The following is a 20,997-nucleotide window of genomic DNA, read 5'->3' as shown; positions in this document are numbered from 1 at the left end:
CAGGGACCAACCATGTCTTACTCATATTTATATCTTAATGCCTTTCTTAGTGCTTGGCGCATATTTGATATTCAGTTCATATTGATAAATGATTAAAAATACATGTCAAATGGTCAAAAAAGGAATACTTTCCACTGTATGTCATTCATGTTATGAAAACAAATGAGTTACTTTGTGAAAAATGATAGCTTCTCAGAGCTGAAAAAAGGTACTGCATTCCTTTATTTGTGTATTATTAACAATATGAAAATATAATGCTTTTGTTTATGTGAGTGGTTGGTTTGAAAGAGTGTATAAACAGGACACATTTTGTTTGCTTATTTTTTTAAAAAAGGACTAAGATAACTTTTTGATCATATAATGTCTATATGATAAACCATAAACTAATTCTGGCACTGGAACAACCTTTTATAAAAACATAGTAAAGTATTCTTAGCAAATTGATGAAATTGGAGTTATCGAGGAGAATCAGAATTACTACACTTTACATACCCGTAAAATAAAAGGACCTGCTTGAGATACTGCAAAAAGAGACACAATACCTGTTAATCTGTTCTTTTTCTTTTGTTATGGTGCCAATGAATCCCTTTGTATAAGGAATAAACTTTGAGTTGTTTTACCAGTTGTGTTGATGGAAGTGTGCTGACATGACTGCATACCTGTTCATGCATACGTAGAGATTGCTGGCCAGACTTGAGAGTTCAGTCTATGGCTAGATAGACTGCAAGCCGAACTGTCTCCATTGGAAGCCGAACTGTCTCCATTGGAATCAGCTATGACAGTGACATCATTGAGCCATTGATCTAATCAGCTGCTCTAATTAACCACCACTTGCTGTTAGAATTCAAGAGGCAGATATATAAGACTGTATTATTTCACTGCTAAACCATCTCCAAAAGTATTGTATTTTTTTTAATGTGGTGGATTTTTAAAAAATACATATGTAAGAATATAAAATGGAGCTCCTCCATTGTAGAGTAGCTTATAGGGAGTACTGGAAGCAAAGGATACCTAAAATAGAATTTTTAAATATCATTTATAAATAATATATATTTGACTTTCAGAATGATTGCTGTGTTAGTGGAGAAGCCCCCAATTTGTATAGTAGATATATGCCACCATTTTAGGACCATATTTCTTATATAAATTCCAAATGATGTACTAAATCCAGATTTGAAAATAAACTCTTTATCTTCTTAAGAGAAAAGAAAGAAATGTACCTTATTGCCCAATATATACAGTGTCCCCCCAAAATATATACACATTTTAACAGCTGATAGCTCAATTTTGAAAATGAAATGTATTTTAATAAACACTTCCTTTATAATTATTCAAAGTATGTGTATACATTTTTTGGGACACCCTATATACAAATATAATGGATAGAAGTTTTTTGAATGTTTGAATGTCAGATGGGTCTATAGTTGAAAAGAAATTTAGAATTAAGCAATTGAACTTATTAATGAACGTCAGTAGGCACATTGTTCTTCACTGGGCTGATTTTGCCCATTGTTCTCAAATAGTTATTAAATCAGACAAATTCTTACATAGATATGAAACATCCAGCATTTATTACAACAAAGTTTCAACATGCTGTTATTTGTTACAGGTAATCTTTGGTAAATCTAGCTGTTCAGAATTTTCAAAGGAAGCCTATACAGCCGTAGTATATCATAACAGGTACTGAATTCAAATATTTCTTTCAAAGTTACTCACCTCTCAGTGGCATTGTTAGCACTCACGTTAGTGTGTTTACCAAATGCTTTGCTGCACTGAATGTGCAATTTCAGACAGCTGACATCAAAGTTATAATTTTCAATGTGCGGATTCACATTTTCTATAGACATCTGAAATATGAGGCTTTAAACACAAAACATCTTTTCTATCAAATTCTCTGGTCCTTTCATTTTTATTATATTATTATTGATTATCTTTGTGGCTTCTGGTTTTTTGGCCTTTCCCTGTTATATTCCTCTAATACTTTGCAGCGTTACTTAACTCTTTACTAAGCTTGAACCCATTAGTCAGTTAAATTGATGGTATTTTCAATATCCAATAATCCTTTGCTTTAGTGCCTTTCCATTTTACTTCTTTGAGAAATTGTTAACTTTGAATAACCTTTAGTTTCTGCTTTTGTTCTTTTTTAACTTAATGCTGTTGGAGAAAAAGCACAAAATTGTACCAGTCAGGATGATCACAGATTATTTTATCATATGACAGGGCTATAGTAATTCATTTTACTTTATTTTATCTTCTTTTGGCCCCAAAAGATAAATTTTTGTTAATATTTTTGTCATAACTTTTTTACCCTCTCTCTTATTTTGCAGTAGCTATTTTAAGTGTTTCTTCCCCTTCCTCTAGCTCCTACCTCTTTTCTGTTTGCTTTACTCTTAGCTTTCCTACTTTATCAAAGTTGATTGAATCCATCCCACTTGAGATCCATCAATTTTTTTGCTCTTCACCTCAGATATCTTTGTACTGACCTGCCTTTCCTCCTGCTCAATGTGAATTGTTCCATTTCTGCTCTCAGTCTTATCCAGCATCTTCCAGAATATGACCATCAGTTATCTCTTCTCTTGTATCATCAGTCTCCTGTTCGTGTTTCATTAGCTCCATCTCTAATTGCCAAAAAGAAGCTAAAGTTTCCTATTCTTTAAAAACAAATCTTTCTGCAGTGTTGTTGTGTAGCATGGTTTTCTCTTGCCCTCCCTAAAACTTTCTTCTTTCTCATTTTTTTTTAAGGCCCTCTCTCAATTTCCTTCTATCTCTTTAAACACCTTTTTTCTTCTGTAGTAATTATTCCAATTTTTCCTTTTCTTTCAAATATAAACATTCCACACAAAACACCCTAAGGTTTTGTCCTTAACCCTCTTTTTCTATAACATTCTCTCCCTAAGTAATTTTATATGTATTTCTCAGAGTTACATTAAATGAAAATGCTACTACTTTTACCTTTATGTGGACTGTTCACAACTTTCATTTTCAGTCATAACCTTCTTTCTGAGGTACAGACCTGCATTTTCAGTGGCCTGTGGGCATGTTCATTTGGGTTCCCTGCTGCCTTTTCAGTTTCCATCTATTTAATCCTGGCCCTCTTCCAGACCTTATCTGTCTGTTTATTTTTATTAATAGTACTACCAATTTTCCAGTTACTCTGACTAAACTTTAAGACATCTTTGCCTTCTTCTTTTCTCTAATATTCAATCATCTTTTACATCTTGATAATTTTCTTTCTGCCTCATCACCAAACATAATCTATGCTGTCCTGTTTCTGGGCCTTTCTTGGATCTTTATTTCTACTATATACTGATTGCCTCTACCTACTGAACTTTTACTCATTTTTTATGGCCCATATCATATATCTCTTCCTAAATACAATTCTCTGATCTAAAACTTTAATCTGTTGAACTCTGTTCTTGAAGCACTTAACTTTATATGCTCTGTACCAGGGGTTGGCAAACTTTTTCCATGAAGGGCCAAATAGTATATATTTAGGCCCTGTGGGCCTTGTGGTCTCTGTTGCAACTACTCAGCCCTGCTGTTGTAGTACAAAAGCAGCCATAGCCAGTAAGTAAAGTTGCAAATGAATGGAGATGGCTGTCTTCCAATAGAATTTTATTTACGGGCACTGAAATTTGAAGTCCGTATAATATTTAAAGTGAAATATTATTCCTTTGATTTTTTTCAACCCTTTAAAAGTATAAAAACTATTCTTAGTTTGTAGTTTATACAAAACTAGACAGTTGACTGGATTTGACCTGTGGGCCATAGTTTGCTAACCCCTGCTTAATTATATTTTGACCAAATTGTATATTTTTGAGGGTAATTATTTTTTTATGTTCATCTTTAAAACCATCACAGAAGTAATACAATGCCTAACCTAAAGGTGGGCAAGTTCACTTGCTGATGAGTAACTGGTAGATGTTTAATTTTCCATAACAGTCTTCACACAATATAATTTGAGGAAAGACATGAACTAAAATACTCAATGCAAGGAAAGATATTGATAAAGAAAGTCGTAATTTCTAAAAGTATTTCAGTTTGTGGCTAAGTCTTTATTTTTGTTGCTCTTAGCAATACTAGAATTAAAATGACAGTACCGTCTAACATTGCTAGTAAATTCAACTTTCTCATAATTCAGTGGTGACTAGGGAGATCAGTAATAAGATGTATAGCATCTTTTACCCACCATAGTCACCACATTCTCAGATGGCTACCATTAGCTATCTTTCTTTGATTATTAAAAGCTTCATTGCACTTACTATTTCTGTGATCAAATCTATACCCCTTAGCATTTTTGAGGCTTATTTGAGAAGGATATTTGACTGATTAGCATCAGAGAAAAAAACCCTAATTGGTTTTTATGTGGAAGAGCCTTCACTTTAAAGGTAGTTGGAGCTATATGGTTTGGATGCATTTTCATTGAAGATAACTCTGAGAGAGACTAACTCATCATGGAAGAGTGGGATGCTAAGATTCTATCCCTTTTAAGTCTATATCATAAATAGCAGCCATGCTTTCCTACAAAAATTCTCAATGAATATTGAGATGAAAATTCTGTTGGTTTGTTCAAATATGATATTTATTGTATTCTTATAATGGCTGGAGACACTTCTAAAATGTGGGATAAACATATTTTGTGGGTGTTCCAGATTTTTTTCTTTTCTTTGAGCTGTTAGTCAATACACTAGTCCATGTTTTAGTAACATTATTTATTTCTTTAGCAATGGGGTAATTGAAGTAGACATTTCATAGAGAGCCCCACTTGATACTAAGCTGTCTAAAGATACCTTTTTTCTTTTTTACAAAAGGATAATACAAATTAATCTTAATTTGAGGCTGTACTCCTTCCTATAACAGAAAAATGTTTTTCCGTGGTATGGTTTTAAAATATACACTTATAAAAATTTATATTATTTTTTATGTGATGTGTATCGGAATTGGTTTAGAAATATAGAAAGCCTTGCTATAGCCTCCTCTTTTATAGTTTCCAATCTAATGAAGATCTCAGCATCAAGGTGGTAATTATTAATGAATTTTCAAATAATAGAATTACTCAGCCATTAATAAAAATAGGAGAAGTTTCAGAAACAGTGACAGCTCCCTCATCTGGAAGTTGGAGTTAGTTACTTATTTGTGAATAAAGCAAAATATTTGGACTAGAAGAAAAATTAAGCATGAATCCTGAAATTAATTTTAAAATTATCCAAATATACAATTGCAATAATTATTTATTTTGAACAAATTACTGACTATTGATCTGTTTTGTTTTGTTGTTGTTGTTTTGTATGAAGGTCTCCTGATTTTCATGAAGAAATCAAAGTTAAACTCCCTGCTACTTTAACTGACCATCATCACTTGCTTTTTACTTTTTATCATGTTAGTTGTCAACAAAAACAAAATACTCCTCTTGAGACTCCTGTTGGATATACAGTAAGTATATTTTTGTTAAATACTTAGCTCTTTGATCTTAAAAATAGGTTCAGTATTTAAGATATAGTTGGTATAATATTTCTTACCTGATTTTCCACATTGGTTAGGAAGAGACACTAACAAGAAAATGCTCATTAATGTAATTAATTGACTAACATGTCTAAACATTTAGGTGTTGGTCCTGATTATTGTGTGTTTACCGAACAATGCAATATAAATATAATGTTTTAAGGATTCTTCAGAAAAGAATAGTTTGAATATAAAAATGATAAAAAAGACTTTTGGCAATTAAATACATTTTTACTTTAATTAAAGGCAATTAAACCCTTGAGTACTTTTTGAAAGTCATTATGATTGAATTGTAAAAGTAAACCTAAGGTGAAGGACATCATAATATGCTATTACGATTTAGTCAGAAAAATGATGCTGCCATCCAAAGGAGAAAAGTTAACGTTTGATTCATTTTTTTTGTCTCTTGCAGTTTGTGACATGAATTTTGCTAAATGCAAGAAAATAAATTTATGTTCATACAAGTTTTCTTTTCAACATTCATATCTAATAAAATCTTTTTTTTCCTTATTTACATTGATACTGTTACCCATATAAAATTGATATACTTCCTGGCCTTTCTCTACTACCAACTTTCCCTTGGCTAATATGGACCTTCTATAGATTAAATATAGTTAGTTAGTACTAACAATGTCTCATGGATCATCCTTAATAAAATATTGCCAGGCAAACTTTGGAGAAATTATAAAGGCTCATAATTACATCCATTCGGTGTTTGGGGATGTGAGACAAATGAGACTGGTATCAAGTTCTTAAAATAGATTTTCCAAGCAGTTACTTTTGTAACAAACATATTTAAATGAATATTATTTCCTTTTTGTTTCAAAGTGGATACCAATGCTTCAGAATGGACGATTAAAGACCGGGCAGTTTTGCCTGCCCGTCTCACTGGAAAAACCACCACAGGCTTATTCTGTACTGTCTCCTGAGGTCAGTATGTCTCACATTGAAAATCTCCAAATTGAATAAAATGGGTTTTTTGTACAAAGGTGTTTTTCTCAAACAAAACCTTGCAATTCTGTCTATATTATTTTCTCTTATAATTAAAATTATAGAATATTTAGAAGTTTTCATACTCCTTTAAAAAATATAAGTATATTCATTTTAAATCAAAATAACACATGAAATATCAACTCAAAGAAAAGATAAATTTGGAGAATTTTTATATTGTAGCATGAGAAGCTTCTTTAAATAAATAAGTCTTTCTTTTAGTAGATAATATTTAAAAGGCTGGAGGGAGGAGAACAGATTTAAATTCATTTTTAGAATCATTTTGTAATTAATGATCATATATGTGAAAATAAAGTAGCTATAAACATGCTACTTTAAGAGACATTAGGGGCTTTGATGATTATGTTACTTGAAGGAAACAAAAACACTGGAAAGATATCACCTCAAGAATCAATAGCCACTGTTGAAAAACCAGAGAGAACTGTTGCATGGTGATTACTAGTGCCACTTAATGCTTTGACCATAAATATAAACGTTAATCTGAAATATGTACTGTGAATGTTGTCCTGGTGGCATTTTTTTTCAGGATAGAACTCAGAAAGTATTCACAAATAAATCAGTATTGTTTTTATTCAAAAAAAAAAAAAAAGCAACAGCAGCAATATAACGCTACTGCTTTGACCTCATTTCTCACCATTGTCTCACTCTGCTCTAACCATGTAGCACAGTGCCTTTGCTGCTGCTCACACAGGAAAAGAGCATTCCCACCTCAGGCCCTTTGCACTTCCGTCTGCTGGCAGTGCTTTGCCACAAAACTTGCTTCTTCGTTTCACTCAGATGAGGCTGTCTGTGATAACGTTTTAGGTAGTAGCCTCCGCCACTTTTTATCCCTTTACTTTGCTTTATCCTCAGAATGAATACTTATTGCTGACTTTATAGATTATGTATCTTTATCTATTGTCTATGGAAAATAAACTCCAGGAGGGAAAGGGCTTTGTCTTTCTTGTGCCTTGCTGTATCTGTAAGTATTTAGAATACAGCTTGGCTCACAGTGGGCAGTCAATAAATATTTATTAAATGAATGAAGACAGTAGGAATTAAAAGCCTGACTCTCCCATTCCTTCCCACATCTGTCATTTAGTTTTTCAGGAACACATTTTTTCAGTAAATAAGTTAGTCTTCTGCCAGGGCTAGCGTTATATTTCAAAAGGAAATATTTTAGAAGAAAATATAATATTATGGAAGTTAAATATTTGTTTTTCCTTGATTTGCAAATGCAAGGTCGGCTTTCTAAAGGGAAGTTGGTGGCTTCTTTCTAGCTATGTTGTGTGTGCTCATATAAAAAGAATGTGGTGACGATTTGGATTTGACTATAGATATATAATGTGGCTGATTGAGATAAACCACCTGATTAAAAGTACTTAAACTTTTGTATATTTTAATTATCGTAGTAAAACAACAGTATTATTCTTAGCTTTATTGTCATATTTAAAGAATAGTAAATATTATTAGTTTTAGCGCTTAATTTAAAATACATGAGAGATAACTATTTAACATTCAACTTTTATAGCTCATTGCTTAATGCAATTTTTTATTTACTTTCCTGGCTGAAGTTGAGCTTTGCTTGAGTATGGTTAACTTCAGTAGTTTTTTGGGGCCTTAGAATATGAAATAAGCCATGTAAGCATGCTTAGATACTGATAAACTAATTTCTATAACCAGTGAACTATTGTTTTATGATATTTGACTCACTGGCCATTTCCAGTGATCAATGGATCATTTTCTTTTTAAAACTGGGTAAAAAGGAAGATAAACCTTTGTGTGGCTTTGTTTTGCCTCATCTTCTTGGTTGTTAACTGTTTCCCTCAAGTTTTTGTATTCATTTCACTCTGAACCTGTAAACACTCTTCTTAGGCAGGACCACTAGCTACAGTTCATGAGAATGGTACTCCCAAAGTGTATAACTTATACAAAAATCAAGAGGTTCTTGACTCCTACTGTTAGTTGATGAATCCTAAACCTGCCTCTCTGCTCATCCACTTGTTGCCAGTTATTTGTCTGTAAATTAAAATGCCTAGTAATGTCTTTACCAAGATGTTTCACAGATAACTCAAGCATAAAATGTCCAAAATTAGATTCATTCTTGTTAAATAATTTTTGGAACTTTATGGTGAGAGAAAAACCTTAGCCACCAATATACCTCAACAGAGTAATGGTATTTTTGGTGAATTTACCTCAGTTTAGTGTCATCAGTTTTTCAGGATCAGTGTTTATCGGGCTTCAGGAAGCAGATTCATGCTTATAAAATTCATGGAAGATTGACTTGGAGACCAGCATGGCAGTCTGTCACCAGCTTTTTTTCTCTGTAGGTTTATGGTATTTAGCACTCATCATAGTCGATTGGACCTTAAAATAGTTTTTATTATTTTTGCCTGATATGTCACAATGAAAAATATACATACCCTTTATCTCATGAATTATACTTCTAAGTATTTATCCTATTATAGATATATTTGCATAGGTATGCAAAGATCATCATATAGTGTGGGGGGGTGTTTTTTAAAAGATTTTTGTTTTGGAGGTGGTTTTTTTGGTGGTTGTTAATCGTCACCCAAGGATATTTTTTTCACTGTTTTTTTTTTTTTTAGAGAGATTAGAAGGGAGGGAGGGAGTGGGGGGAGAGAGAGAAACATCTCTATTGGTTGCCTCTGCCCCTACTGGGGATGGAACCCACAACCCAAGTACATGCCTTTGACCAGGAATCAAACCTGCAACCCTTTGGTCCGCAGGCCGATGACACTCTAACCCCTGAGCCAAACACACCAGGGCAGTAGATAGCATATTTTTAAACTTAACAGTGGTTAAATCTATATATGGATAATTGCATTTTTCAATTTATTGTTTTTTATTTAATAATAAACACTCATGCATCCACCATGCAATCCAAGAGCTAGAACAGTGACAATAGCTTACATCATTTCTTTATGCCTCCCCATCCCATATTCTTTTTCCCTCTAGCTATAAAAAACGAGCTTTCTTTTTGAAAAATTTGTGGTAAATATACATAACATAGCCTGGCCGGTGTGGTTCAGTGGTTGAGCATCAACCTATGATCCAGGAGATCACCATTCTATTCCCTGTCAGGGCACATGCCCCAGGTTTCGGGCTCGGTCCGCAGTAGAGGTGTGCAGGAGGCAGCTGATCAATGACTCTCTCATCATTGATGTTTCTATCTTTCCCTCTCCACTCCTCTCTCTGAAATCAGTAAAGACATATTTTAAAAAAACAACAACACTATCATCTGAATTGTATGTCAGTATACATCAGTAATTGTGTAGGAAATAGCTTGGAAAATATACTTCAAATTTAGCAAAGTTAGTTCTTGAAGGGGCGTGGTATTGTGAAAGTTTTTGTTGTTTTAAACCTCATATACTTGGAAAGGCAGTGTGGCGTAATTTTCTTTTACTCTAGGTTCCACCACTTCCAGTTGTATGATCTGGAGTAAGTTTCTTAATCTCTCTGTTATGGACTGGATTGTATGTCCCCCCCAGTCCAGTTCATATGTTGAAGCCCTAACCCCCAGCCTCCCTACGTGTGATAGTATTTGGAGATTTGGCTTTTGAAAGGGAAGTTTAGATGAGGTCAAGAGGGTGGGGCCTCATGATAGAATTAGTTAGAAGAGACACCAGAGAGCTTGCTCTCTCTCTTGTGAGGGCACAGTGAGAAGGTGGCCATCTGCAAGCTAGGAGGAGGTTCTCACCAGACACTGACCATGTTGGTGCCTTGGTCTTGGACTTCTGGTCTCCTGACTGTGAGAAAATAAATTTCTGTTGCTTAAGCCACCCAGTGTATGCTATTTTATAAAAGCAGCCCGAGTTAAGACACGACACTCTCTGTGCCTGACTTTTCTCATCTGTAAATTGAGAAGAATAATTTATACTTATAATAAAGATTTGTGCTGATGATTGAATGATTTAATGGTATGCAGAGCATTTAGAATGGTGCCAAGCACATAAAGAGTATTAAAGCAGTATTTGCTGCTATTATGCCATTCCTTTTACCACACTGCTTGTTAGAATTTTTTAAGACAGCAGTTCTTACTTTAGCAAGCATCAAAATCATCTGGAGAGTTGTAACACCATTTTGAACCTTACCCCCCCCCCCCCCAGTTTCTGATGCAGATGTGGGTTGGGGATTAATTATTTACATTTCAAACAAGTGCCCAGATGATGTTTGCATTGCTGATCCAAAGTTCAAACTTTGAGAACCGCTATTTTTAAAGAAGTATGTATTCACATTTTACTTGTGTATCCTATTTTTATTTTTATTTTTTGGTAACTGAAAACAGTTTTGGGGATTGAGAGAGCTAGTAGTGATTCTTGCTTTGAGTAGTTTCAATTCACCAGCTTTTTCTTCTTTGCCAAAAATGTTTCCAAATCTGTATTATTTACTTCAGTAGAGACATTGCATCTTCTACCTATTTATGTTGAATTATTTAACAGGAAACTAACTTTCTTTTCTTTTTTTAAATTTTAATTAATTTATTTTAATTTATCTTTATTGTTGAAAGTATTATAGATGTCCCTTTTCCCCCATTGACCCCCTCCTGATTTTCTTTTCTACACATAAAAATATGAAACCATGGAAAAGAAATCCCTCTTTTATTTTTAATTTTTTTTTTTTTTTTTGCTAAGACTATATTTTTGTCATTTGTCTCACAGGTATTCATAATTACTTACTGTAGTTTGTAGGTTTTTTTTAAAGCGATGGCTGCTTTAAAATTCTGTCAAATCTGTCCAACATCTGTGTCATCTTAGTATTGGTGTCTATTGTCTTTTTCTCATTTAAGTTGAGATTTTCCTGCTTCTTAGTATGATGCATTTTTTTATTACATCATGAACATTTTAGATATTTTGACTCTAGATCTTATTTATGTCTTGTGTTTTAGCAGTGGGGGTAGAAGCTGTTACCAGGTAAAGGTCCACATTCCTCACGCTGCAGTGTGTTTGGGGCAGGGGCTTAGATTTCACAATCCCCAGTAGGCTCTGCTGATACCTCCCTGGCTGTGAGGAGGAGGGGCACCTTGTTACTACTTTCCTCTTGGCCTCCACTGACACCACAGTTGGTGGGTGTACCACTGGGCTGGGATCAGTTCCACCACCTCTGTCTTCTCTGATACCACCCAATGTGTGTGGGAAGGGGTGGACATCTTTCACCTCATTGCAGCCACCTGAGGGTGGACACCCAGGCTCTCCACTCAGCCTATGGAGGTGAGGTGGGGCGGCAATTTGTTTTTGCCAGAGTAGGGCAAGTACTGGCTTTGACTAAAGAGAGCAGGCTTTTCTTGGAGCTTTTTTTGGCTGCTCCTTTTGGTGTTTCTGACTCATCTGCTTCTCTAGCACCTAGTCCAGGATATATGAGGCAAAAATAAAACCCCGGAAACACTGCCTTATAGTTCTCTCCCATCCTGAGGTTCCTGGCCTGTCTGCATTCTTCTGTCCACCCTCAGTCTCTATGTTCATTTTTCGGATCATATTGAGGTTTTTTTTTTTAGCAGTACTTAGCAGGAGGAATAGAGGGAACTGATGTTCTCTCTTTTAAAAACAAGATTTTATTATGTAATTTTAATTCCTAGCAAAAAAAAATGTTTTCTCACCGCTAAAACAGACTTCTTCGGCTTGTGAATATTTTAAAGCCCACTTAAAATATAAGAGGGGTGTTTAAAATAAAGAAAATAGAATATTATAAACCATTAAAATGATAGCGTGGACATGAAAAGAGATTCACAGTGTAATATGTGAAAAACAGGTTGCAAAATAATATCTTTGATATCACCTATGTAAGGGTGTGTATAAAACTATATTTGCATAGAGGACAGTTTGGAATTATATAAAGGAATAGTCTCTGGGAAGATAGAATTTTGAGTGTATATTTTCTGCTTTTTGCTTTTTGAGCCTTTTAATTCTAGAAAAACATTGTAGAAAACATTGATTTTGTAATAAGAATAAAACATAAATTTTACATTTATTTACAGTGCATAAAAATATATTTCAAAGTATTTTTTCTCATTGAGATATTATAATTTTTAAATTTGTTTTCAGAGTTCATAATCAACTTACGCACCGGTGATAATTGTATTTTATATTTTATAGGTTCCTCTACCTGGCATGAAATGGGTAGATAATCACAAAGGTGTTTTTAATGTTGAAGTTGTTGCTGTTTCATCTATCCATACACAAGTAAGTGAGTGTTAATGATTTTTATGATCAAATTTCACTTGAATGAATTGAACATATTGTCTAGCACTTAAATCAGTTTTGTTGCCTGCTGTAAGACTTAGGAGTGTAAGTCAGTTAAAAGTGTATAGATTTAGAAATTACTTTTTATCAACAAAATATTAGTTAATGTCAACAAAAGCAAACATTTTACCTCTCAAACTTATTGACTTCATCCAATATACTTTATTTCTCACGGACTTGGGTGTTTCAAGTGGAAAGAATTCTTGATCACTTACTCCATATCCCTCGCTGTGTTTCTCGAGCATGCCAAGCTCTCCTTAAAGCCTTTACATTTACTTCCTCTAGCTGGAATGCTTTTCCTTCTGACATTCCTTTGACCTCTGTTGAAGGCTCCTCCTTACCTCACAGAGGCCTTCTCTGGTGACTCCCTCAAGCACAGCAGCCCCATTACTCTGTATTGGTTTACCCTGCACTTACTACTGCCTTTTGCTCTCATGCGCTCTCACACTTTCGCTTTCTCTCACTCTTTCTGTGTGTCTTCTTTCATGTGTGTGTGTACATATGCATACATAATATGCACTTGTTTATTGGTTCTCTCTTGCATTAGATTGTAGGCTTCATGAGATCAGGGATACTGTTACCTGTCAAGGAAAGAGACTTCCCTTCAAGGACCGTACAACAGGGGGAAATGTAAAAATAATTACAGTACAATAAAATTAGTACTATGTTAGACATATGAACTAAATCAAGTACAGAAGAGAGAGTTATCTGTTTTGCTGGGAACTGAGGTGTTGCACTAAGTAGGCATTTACCGTACAGAGAGAGAAGGTGGGCAACTGAATAGATAAAAAGCAAGTATAAAGGGACAGTGATCTTTCAAGTATGGGCAAGTGGTGTGGTGTGGACACAGTTTAAAGTGCATGGGAAATTGTGATGGCTGAGAATGGAAGACCAGGCTGGTAACAGATTATGAAGAAACTTGAATGCTATAGAGTTTAGAGTCCAAATAGATGGTGATTTCTAACCTAAATAGGAAGCACGAGAGAAATAAATTTGGGAGCACACTAAGGGGGAGCAATTGTGGAGCTATAATGAATTTATTTTTGAGCCTGTTGAGTTTGATGTGCCTACACACTTCAGATAAAGATGTCCTATAGGCAGTTGTAATTAGTTTCGTGTTCAGGATTAGAGGTAACAGAATAAATGTGATAGTTGAAACTATACTGGTGAATGTGCTTTTCCAGGGAGAAAATGTAGAGTGAGAAGAAGCAAGTGTTTAAAATGAAATTCAGAGGTTCTCCAACTTGAAAAGGGAAGGACTGGTTTGCAGGGGTTTCCAAGGCCCCCTCAAATTCGGTGATTTTTTTTTTTTTTAGCAGAACTCAGAGGATTCAGCATGTACTCATAGTCACATCTATGATTTATCTTAGTGAAATACATAAAGCAAAATTGGCAAAGACAAACGAGTTCAAGTCCAGAGGGAACAAGGTACAGGCTTCCAAGAGTCATTTCCTAGTGGAGTCACAGAGGGCTCTATCTGGGAAGCTCATTAGAGACTTAGTTCCCAGGGGTTTTACTACAGACTTGTCACACAGGCACCCTCTGCCTAACACATACCAAAATTCTTGATTTCCAGAAGGAAAACAGGTGTTCAGCATAAACCATATTGTCTACACAGTTTGGGCATGTGAACCATCCCTATCAGTAGGAACCCTCCTGAAATCCAAGTTTCTAGATACTAGCAAAGGGCCACCTTTGTGAGAAGATCTTTCAAATGATAGCAGTCTTAAGCTTCCTATGTTAACTCTTTTCTGCACAGCGAGATAGGGAAAAATAAGAAGACCGAGCACTTTTATGTTTTAAAACAATAACAAGAAAAGGTTTTATTTAGCACTACACAGGTAGATCCCAGTTAAAGAATAGCTCCAGTGGAGTTTTTCCTGTCCTGTTACTGAATATGTCCTATGTTTCCTATAGTCCTTATTCTTCTGATAATAAGATTGACTTTTTTTTTTAAGAACACTGGCATTGTTTTATTCTTTGAATTGTTTATTATTTTTTTAATGTTTTTATTGATTTCAGAGAGAGAGGAAGGGAGAGTGAGAGAAACGTTGATGGGCTGCCTCCTGCATGCCCCTTGCTGGGGATAGAGCCCAAAACCTGGGCATGTGCCCTGACCAGGAATCGAACTGGTAACTTCTCGGTGCATGGGACAATACTCAACCAATTGAGCCACACCAGCCAGGGCAAGATTCACATTTTAGTATATAGTTGAAACATATTCTTTCCCTTAATAGAAGTATTCTTAGTATCACATTATATGTCTTCTTAAGTATACAAATACATTACTTTACATGCTTTATTTTATTCCTATAATCATTGTTAGTTTTCTCTTTTTAAAGTTGGTAGTATATTTATGCTTTACTCCTAACTTTGTTTTTATGGAGGCTAATACATGTGTTGTCTTTATGTGACAAAGAAGGATTTGGAGCAAAATATGTTATATAGATGATTTAGAAGCTATAGAATGTAGGGGAAGAATAAAGTGGAAGTCTGCTTTGTAGCACTCTGGCCTTCACAATTCTGATGACTAATACTCAAAAGTTATAAATCTTATAAATATGTAAAACAATTTCATCATGTATCGTAACCTCTTTTAAAGGATTGATTGAAGACAATAAATGTTTCTTATGATATTTTATACTTTGCTTTAGATCTTCGAAATTTAATGGATGTATAGTTAGAACTCCAGAGAATTATTTTTTACTCATTTAAAACATACATAACAAATTAGAACAATACTAAAATTATGAATGTGAAGCTGTTCAGCATTACTATCTTTTCTTAAAGTGTATTTTCATTGTTAACTAAGTAAAAGCCTTCAGAGAATTCCAACAGACTTTTGCTCACATCTCATTGGTCAGAACTAGCACATGGTCATCTCTAGGTATAATGAAGGCTGGGAGCTGGAAGAGGAAGCATGTATCCTGGTGTGGACACTTACTACTTTTAATAAGACTGATTCTGTTAGTGTAGAGGAGGTTAAATAATAGTCGGGATTTTGTCAGGAGGTGGAAACTTGGTAATTTGAATGGAGAAAATTTATATATAAATTGTTAACTACGTTAAAGATGATTCACTACTAAATGGGGTAAAAGAGAATTCTATGATTGTAACAGAGATAGCAGTTGCAGAAAATGATAAGGAAGCAGCTTAGAAACCTAGAAGTGGATTCTGAAGGCTGAGAATCAGACCTCTGAATCGGACCACTTCTACAGGAACACATTGCCTGCCATGCTGTGGTGTGGAAGAAACTTGGTGATGGTGACTGTGACTGTGACGAACAGTGCTGCCCCTGTTCCTCAGTGCCGAGCCACAGTATTCACATCTAGTCACCATCAGGAAGACAAACGAGGAGAAAAGCCCTGCTGATTCCCCAGGCCTGGCAGACTGCTACCCGTACCTTTCCAGACAGCGCGTGGTTATCAGAGCCTAACCACAAGCTGCCTGCCAAGGGAGAAATGTAGTTTGAAGCATCTGACTCAGTTTGTGGCAAAGATGATGGGTGTGGATGGAGCTGAGAGGCAATAAATTAAGAATGCGCACAGGTAGGTTACTAACAAAACTATGATAATAATTGAGCTCTAAAATGATAAGGCAGACTCACTCTGGGGGAAAAATTCTTAATTAGTAGCAATGTATTTCTTGAGTAATCAGTAGTATTTGAAGTGGCTACTTTACAATAATAAATGAAAGTACAGGGTGCGGCAAAGTAGGTTTACAGTTGTGAGTATGCAAAAGAGTTTATTTTTATATTATTATTTATTTATTATTGTATTATTTTTTATACTGACAATTGTGAACCTACTTTTACCCCATCCTGTAGATGTAGTGTTTAATTGGAAACAATGTTTGTATATACTGATATGTACTGTTTTGTATTATCAATATGAGCTGGTTCATAGTTTAGAGAATTTACAGAGCTATACTTATTTAGTGCTTTTGTTCATTCCTTGTTTTAGGATCCTTATCTTGACAAGTTTTTTGCTCTTGTCAATGCTCTGGATGAACACATGTTCCCGGTCCGAATTGGAGACATGCGAATCATGGAAAATAACTTAGAAAATGAATTGAAGAGCAGTATTTCAGCATTGAATTCATCTCAGTTGGAACCAGTAGTCCGATTTCTTCACCTTCTGCTTGATAAACTGATACTTTTAGTTGTTAGACCTCCTGTCATTGCTGGCCAAATAGGTAATTACTTATGTTTGGGAAATCATAAAATTTATAATTGGGTATTCCTAACTTTTGCAAAATAGAACCATGATTCCTATTTGCTATCCCTAAGGACTGCATTTGATTGGGGGGGAGAGTGTGTGTTATTTATTTGTTTCTAATACCAAAAAGTGATAACTTTTGTTTTTTATAAAGTGTGCCATACAGACTTCTTCTCAAATTACAGAAACAAATTAATTTATTTACTCACTAAGTATTTTATTTATTTATTTTTTAATCCTCACCTGAGGACATGTTTTTTTATTGGTTTTAGAGAGAGGAAGGAAAGGGGTAGGTGGGGAGGAGAGAGACATTGATCGGTTGCCTCCCATACACACTCTGACCGGGATTAAACCCACAACCTAGGTATGTGCCCTGACTAAGAATTGAACATGCCACCTTCAGTGTACGGGGTGATGCTCCAGCCAACTGAGCCACACCGGCCAGGGCCCACTAAGTATTTTTTAAGCACTTACTATGCACCCAGACACTGATAAGTACTGTCCAAAGCATGGTTTCTTATTTTAAAGATCTCACAGACTAGTTAGGAAAATAGGCAAACATAAATCATGTTGCATTTATATGACATATACCTAGACTACATTTTCACTCACCTGCTCTCTGTTTAATACAGCTGTTCTTTCCTTCATTAACTCAAAATCTCTATATTATTTTTTTCTTCTGTGTTGTTCTAGAAGGAGAGGTATTTTTGTTTCTCACCCTTTTTCCAAGATTTATTCTTCTACTTTTGCTAACATCTTCCACCTAAAATCCTGCAAAGTAGTTGAGCTGTTAGAGAAATTTTGTGTTAAGTGGGAGAGGAGTATTCATTGCCTTGGGATTTTTTTAAGGGAGACTTGTAAGTAGAGGTAATTCTTGGGTCATTTAAAGATAAGCATTTAAAGATGAATAGGACTCTGACAGTAAAAAACTAGTCCAGGGAGATGAAACAGCATGTGCACAGTACACAGATGAACCTGGAAATGTTAGAGAAATTATAAGTAATTACTGATAAATTGGAAGGTTGGTGATAGGGGTGATAGGTGGTGGGGGAGATGAAGTAGGTTCTTCAATGACATTTCAGGGAATTGAGACTATGATTCTGTAAGGAATCAATAGTCTTTGATGGCTCTGGTCTTAATTAGAGAAGTAATGTGACCCAGTTTGGCTTTTATAAAGATAACTGTATTGCACGGAAATGGGTTAAAAGTGGGAAAATCTGGAGTCAGGGAGACAAATTGGGGATCTTGTATTTCATGTAAAACCTATGAGGTCCTGATGAAAGACAGGTGATAGCAGGATGGAGAAGAGAGGGTGGGTTAAGAGTTAATTTGGAGTACCATTACAGAAGTCATAGGAGAAGATTTTAAGGAAAAGATGTTAACATTGTTGTAGAGTCTATAAGTAAAATAATAATAACAGTAGTAACAAACATTTGCATAGTCCTTACTAAGTAATAGTGGTGTGCTATGCTCTTCTGTAAGTATCATTAGTGCACCATTTCATGAGTGAGTAAAGTGATGAACATGATTCTCTTTGCCTAAGGATTCAAGCCCAAGCAGCTGACTCCACAGTCCCACATTTACGTAGTATATTAGCAGTTTTCAACCTTTTTCATCTTGTGGCACACATAAACTAATGACTAAAATTCTGCAGCACACCAAAAAATATATTTTTAGCTAATCTAAAAAAAAAAAGTATTAATTTTGATTCATTCACACCAGATGGCTGTTGTTGCATTGGCTGTTGTCATTTTTTTATTTGACAATCTAAGGGAAAAGAGGTCAGTGCCCCTGACTAAATAGTCCGGTGTTGCTTTAAAAATTCTTGCAGCGCATCATTGTGCCGCAGCACTTGCTTGAAAGTTGCTGTACTGTACTTTAAGAAGTGTCCACTGGTGAAATAACAAGAATAGTTTTAGTCAGATAGTGAGACTAGAAACCAGATTGCAGAGAATGAAGTAATAAACAGTATTGATGAAAGGAATACAAAACGCATATACCACACTTCAAAGATATTTAGTTAAAAGAGGAAGCAAGGTTGATTAGGGTATTAGAATGGAGAGATTTGAGCATGTTTATATGCTCTGAGAAATAGTTGTGGGGCAGAGAGGGGAAATTTAAGATACAGGAGTGTGAGAGGGTTAAGCAAGTGTGTAAGACAAAAGTCAAGGTGGATAGATCACTCCGTAGGAGAGGAACACTGCTTTCGTTGGAAAGAAAGTAAAAATGCTTTGATTCTGATAAATTTGTAGGAAAAACTTGAGGACTTTCATGCTTTGTACATTTGTTCTGAGAGATGAAAAGCAAGATTGCTGAGAAGGGAGTAAGGTGGACCTGAATTTTGAAGAGCATTCTGATGTTTTGGAATAGCAGCTATGAGGAAAAGGAATTAACCAGGAACACAAATAGAATTGCTAAATCCTACTTAGGTTTCTCTGTCTCTAGTCTCTTTCTCTTCTAGTTTAGTATATATATAGATAAATCTTCCTAAAATGACCACTTTATCTGATTATTCCACTTTTAGGAAACTTAATTGGCCTCATTATCTGTTCATAATTTTCTGTCTTGATTTAAATAAATCATAGACTCTTGAGACTCTATTGCTCAAAATGGCTGTTTGGTTTACCCATTTATTCAGTGTGCTATCAGAATTTCCCAGGTTTTGGAAAATTTTTGTTATATACTGACTTAAATGACTGGCTAGGTTGCTTAGCCTGACATTTAAAATGCTGTATAGTCCTTCCTTAACCTTTTTTTCTAGTCTTTTTCCCTTTTACAGATTCACTCATTTCAATCAACTTGTTTATTCACTGTTTTCTTATTATCTTAAGTTGATATTTTTAATAATCTACTTTTATTGTTAATATTTTTGATTTTTTTAAAACAAAAGTCACATGCTCATTGTTTACGATGTAGGTTTTCAGGGTCATCTTTAAAATGAATTTACTTCTAAAAGGTAATATCCCAGATGAATTTCTTTTTCCTACGTGCTTTGTATTGTTTTACAAAATTATAGGTACCTGTGGGATGATGTTTTATTTTTCGACTAAACAAACCCATACAATTTTCATGTTAAATTAGTAAAATGAAATTTTTCTCATTTTCTTTAGAAAAGTAATTTTGATTCATCTAATGCAAGATAATTATTAAAGTCAACATCAAATTGTTTAATCACTATGTTGAACATACACCTGAAACTAATATATTACTATATGTCAACTGTAATTGAAAAATAAATTTTAAAAATCAACATCAAATATCTTTACACAGTGATGATTACTGTGTATAATCACTATACCTAACACAGACAGAGATGACAAAACCTTGATCTTTTTGGAACTTATAGTCTAAAAAAGTTAATGCAAAAATATTTTCCTCCTTAAAAGTTAATCTAGGTCAAGCATCTTTTGAAGCAATGGCATCAATTATAAATCGGCTTCACAAAAATCTGGAAGGAAATCATGACCAGCATGGCAGGAACAGTCTTCTTGCATCATATATCTATTATGTTTTTCGCTTACCAAATACATACCCTAATTCACCATCACCAGGTATTTTACTCTTTTTACTATGAACAGCAAACATTCATTGAATGCCTTTTAAGTACCATGGACTATACAAGGTGCTGGAGTTAAAAAGATAAATAGGTTACATTTTAGAGCATCATTATTAACACAGCTTCTTTTAATTTGAGTTAGATCTTGGTTAATTTTTGGAAATGAACCTTGAAAATAACTTTGTGTCTCGAATCATTTTATCATTTCCTGTTACGATAAAGAGAATGTTGTATTTGTCATTGGAGTGCTATTGGACAGTAAAAAAGAAATATGGTCGTTCAATAGTTTCTGATAACCCCATGAATCCTATAATAATATAAAAGATTATTCTCTAGAAAAGTTCTGATTTCTCCATTGTTAATAAAATAATATAGCCTTTCAGAATATTAGAGCCCAAAGTAACTACTTGTTTTTTATATGATGGTGGTAGATGTCTTAGTTTGAATAAATCTTTAGTTGTTCGGTTAGTTA

At 34.5% G+C, this 20,997-nt stretch overlaps 1 protein-coding gene across 7 annotated transcripts in view; it reads left to right on the top strand.

Annotated features, from left to right (window-relative positions):
• DOCK7 (dedicator of cytokinesis 7) overlaps window positions 1-20,997 on the top strand; it is a 155,418-nt gene that overhangs the window by 69,995 nt on the left and 64,426 nt on the right. For 6 of the 7 annotated variants that reach the window (XM_087820487.1, XM_087820486.1, XM_087820485.1 and 3 more), the window contains 6 exons: window positions 1,610-1,680; window positions 5,295-5,433; window positions 6,331-6,432; window positions 12,606-12,692; window positions 16,715-16,946; window positions 20,356-20,520. In XM_087820487.1, coding sequence (XP_087676613.1) covers window positions 1,610-1,680; window positions 5,295-5,433; window positions 6,331-6,432; window positions 12,606-12,692; window positions 16,715-16,946; window positions 20,356-20,520 — 796 coding nt within the window. The remainder of the gene's footprint in view (window positions 1-1,609; window positions 1,681-5,294; window positions 5,434-6,330; window positions 6,433-12,605; window positions 12,693-16,714; window positions 16,947-20,355; window positions 20,521-20,997) is intronic. The other variant, XM_087820488.1, reaches the window with a different exon arrangement.

The sequence above is a fragment of the Miniopterus natalensis genome, chromosome 9 (assembly GCF_054644295.1).
Source record: "Miniopterus natalensis isolate mMinNat1 chromosome 9, mMinNat1.hap1, whole genome shotgun sequence".
In the NCBI taxonomy this organism is placed as follows: Eukaryota; Metazoa; Chordata; class Mammalia; order Chiroptera; family Miniopteridae; genus Miniopterus; species Miniopterus natalensis.
Note: the sequence above shows the minus strand (reverse complement) of the source record. Positions and strands in the feature narration are given on the sequence as shown.